At 35.3% G+C, this 1,725-nt stretch overlaps 1 protein-coding gene across 1 annotated transcript; it reads left to right on the top strand.

The window, feature by feature from the left end:
- On the top strand, positions 293-1,059 carry LOC109223007 (uncharacterized RING finger protein P32A8.03c-like). The gene has a single exon (XM_019387277.1). The coding sequence runs from the start codon at positions 398-400 to the stop codon at positions 941-943; it is 546 nt and encodes a 181-aa protein (XP_019242822.1). The 5' UTR covers positions 293-397; the 3' UTR covers positions 944-1,059.

Genomic DNA, 1,725 nt, shown 5'->3' on the forward strand with positions numbered 1-1,725 from the left:
ACTATTCAATACAAAGAATTTTTTACCCTATTATGTTCGGTTGACCTACTATAATAGGTATCTCTCTATATTAAGTTTGATATCACAATATGAGAGAAAGAGTATAACCTATAGCTAGTTAAATTGTATCGCTAGCACAATTTTTTTCTGAATACTCTTAATATATGTAACTTATAATCAACAAGTTATTATTAGTTGCTTTACTAATATATTCGTTACTATTTTTATAAAAATTTACTTATACATAGAACTTGGACTCTAAAATTTACGTATCACCTCCACACGCTACCAAAGCAGCCTATAAGACAGACTATCCTCCTTTCAAAAGTTAAATTTCTCTCTTTCTCTCCTCTCTCTCGCGCACGCGTCACCATAGTCAGCTACAGCATTGTGTGGAATGGATCCATTATCTACAGATGCAGCGATGTTATCTCTGCCATCTCTCGAAGATCTGACCTCAACTAACGCCAGATCGATAATTCTCCCTTATATTATCCACTTTTCCGCCACTTCTCCACCACCAGAACATCCACTTGAGGTAAGAGTAATGGTGGATGCAACGAATAGATCAATTACATTCATCGAGGTTAAAGAAGCGCCTTTACCTGCAACAAAAACGTCAATTGAATCGATGCCGGTGGTTTTGGTTTTTGAACAAGGTACCGAATGCGCCATCTGTTTATTAGAATTCGAAGACGGTGATGAAGCTAAGGAGATGCCGTGTAGACATAAGTTTCATTCAAATTGTGTCACGAAGTGGTTAGGGATTAATGGATCGTGTCCGATTTGTAGATGTAAGATGCCAATTGAAAGTGCAGAGGATGAAGTTATGTTTACGTTTGATGTTATTGTTAATCATGATGTTGGTAATTGGGATTTTGACTTAGAGTCCGATTTTGGCGATGAATCGGCAGCTAAAGATATGGTCATAGACAGCAAATAATTTGGTTATCTCTTTTCATATTTTGGTGTTTTGTAGTTTCATAGTATTGAATTATAAAGTTTTTTTTATTTGCATAAAAATTTATACAAAATTAACTAGTTTCGTTGGATTACGAACAACATTGGCTCATCAATGTTTCCTTCTTCCGGTTTTACATTATTTTGATTTTTCTATTTGTACCCGTTGCTCTGAAGCCCTATACCTTAACGGCACCTGTGACCATTTTATGTATATGCCCTATACCTTAACGATATATTTGTCCGTTAAGGTATATCGGTTAAAGTACAACTATAGCGCATATATGGGATGCGCTATACCTGAAGTAGAAAAGACATGTAGGTATAGCGTATCGCATATATGCGCTAAACCTATATTAGAAAGGGCCCAGTCTTCTTCCACACGACAGAAGGTAAAAAGAGGGTGCCCCACATTTTTAAAGCTTAAAGCTCCATTGGAGTCCACCCGTCCCCCAAAAATCGTGTCCCCTCATTATTTTAGCGAGCTAACACCCGATCCGAGGCGTTGTCGTGTAGTGGATCTCTTCTATTGCTCGTTTTGGTGGTCAAATCATCAATTTTTCTCAATTCAGATAACTCTAAAACGAGATATTCCGACTCACTTTTATAGTAAAACTCATGTATATAATTTACTAATTAGTTGTCTTTACTGTGTTATATGCTTTTTGTGATCGTTTTTTAATATAGTTATTTTTTTACTTTTTTATCTGAATTAATTTATTTATGTGCAAAAGTTTATGAAAATTGTATAAGTATTGTTCTTTT

Source organism: Nicotiana attenuata, chromosome 2, assembly GCF_001879085.1.
Source record: "Nicotiana attenuata strain UT chromosome 2, NIATTr2, whole genome shotgun sequence".
Lineage (NCBI taxonomy): Eukaryota > Viridiplantae > Streptophyta > Magnoliopsida > Solanales > Solanaceae > Nicotiana > Nicotiana attenuata.

Bases quoted from the DNA above. Each gene is read 5' to 3' on its own strand.
- LOC109223007 (XM_019387277.1), top strand. From the start codon at position 398: ATGGATCCATTATCTACAGATGCAGCGATGTTATCTCTGCCATCTCTC.